The 1,318-nt window shown below is 38.6% G+C and overlaps 1 protein-coding gene across 1 annotated transcript; it reads left to right on the forward strand.

The window, feature by feature from the left end:
• Nucleotides 1–211: 211 nt before the first annotated feature.
• On the forward strand, nucleotides 212–613 carry LOC126298097 (uncharacterized). Its single transcript, XM_049989416.1, has one exon. The coding sequence runs from the start codon at nucleotides 212–214 to the stop codon at nucleotides 611–613; it is 402 nt and encodes a 133-aa protein (XP_049845373.1).
• The last annotated feature ends 705 nt before the right edge of the window (nucleotides 614–1,318 follow it).

Consider the following 1,318-nt stretch of genomic DNA (forward strand, 5'->3'; position numbering starts at 1 on the left):
GGAAATAGAATACACCAAACTGTATGGATAGTATGGATGGCAAACATGTGCTCATAAAAGCACCAACAAAAGCAGATCTCTTTTTTTTAATTACAAAAATTACTGTTCCATCGTTCTCCTTGCAATAGTGTACGTTAATTACAAATTCATTGTTGTAGATGTGGGCTCTAATGGCAAAGAACGTGACAGCCGTATTTTTCAAAAATTCGAGATGGGGAAAAAGATTGCCAAGAACAACTTTATTTTCCCTCTATCTAAATGCCTTCCAAACAGTGATATTTTTATGGAGCACTTCGTACCAGGTGATGAAGCATTTGCACTTAGTAATTACCTGATGAAGCCATACTCTCGAAGAGTTGCACAACTAGATCGGGATAAAGAAATTTTTTACTATCTTTTGTGTCGTGCACTTCGAGTAGCAGAATACGTCTTTGGGTTGTTGTCTCAAATATTTAGAGTGTTTTATACAACAGCTGCTGTTTTACCAGAATCAGTTTATGACCTGATTATAACAGCTTGTTGCCTACATAATATTCTGCGGGATGCTTGTCTTGAAGGTCAACCAACTCCCTTCTATGGATTGAAACACCGACTCAGTCCACAAGTCTGTTGAATTGGCACATAACGGAGGTTTTTCAAACAATGTCGGATTTGAAACGAGAGATATGTTTGAACAGTTTTTGTAGTACACTGGGCAGAGTATCACGGTAAGATAATGGTACAATAACCGTAATTGACATTCGCTGAACTTTTCTAGTTAATTTGAATACTAGCTACAACTAAACATATATAAAGATATCAATATATTTCGATATTTACGAAAATAATTTCATTACATATCATGCTTATACATACTTATGTAAATGGGAGTAAACGGCAAATAAGTTGGTAGAAATAAAAATAATGATCACTGTTTTTGTAGAACTCCTACCCTGTATCTTTCCATATACTGTCCTTTAGGGTATTTTTGTATGCATGTAATTTGAAGTCATATAGTTGGGGATTGACACAGACCAAATCGATCAATTTTCGTCTTGTTCGCTAGTAAAAGCCATTACGGTCGGTGACACGCGACACCACTGGTTTGGGAGCACCAGTCTCGACCGTTTCATGCGCGACAGATACAGATATGATCTACAGCGCGACTTTTATCGCGCCCTGCATACGAGCACACATACGAAATAATATAAACTAAGAGTGTCATTATCGCAGGCGATACTTGTCTCTGTCGCGTATCTCTGTCGAGCGCCGCTGTCGCTGCATTCGGAATGCTACCTTCGGTCTGCCCATGTAGCCAGGTGAAGTCGGCATTCAAGGT

This window comes from Schistocerca gregaria, chromosome X (assembly GCF_023897955.1).
Source record: "Schistocerca gregaria isolate iqSchGreg1 chromosome X, iqSchGreg1.2, whole genome shotgun sequence".
Classification (NCBI taxonomy): domain Eukaryota; kingdom Metazoa; phylum Arthropoda; class Insecta; order Orthoptera; family Acrididae; genus Schistocerca; species Schistocerca gregaria.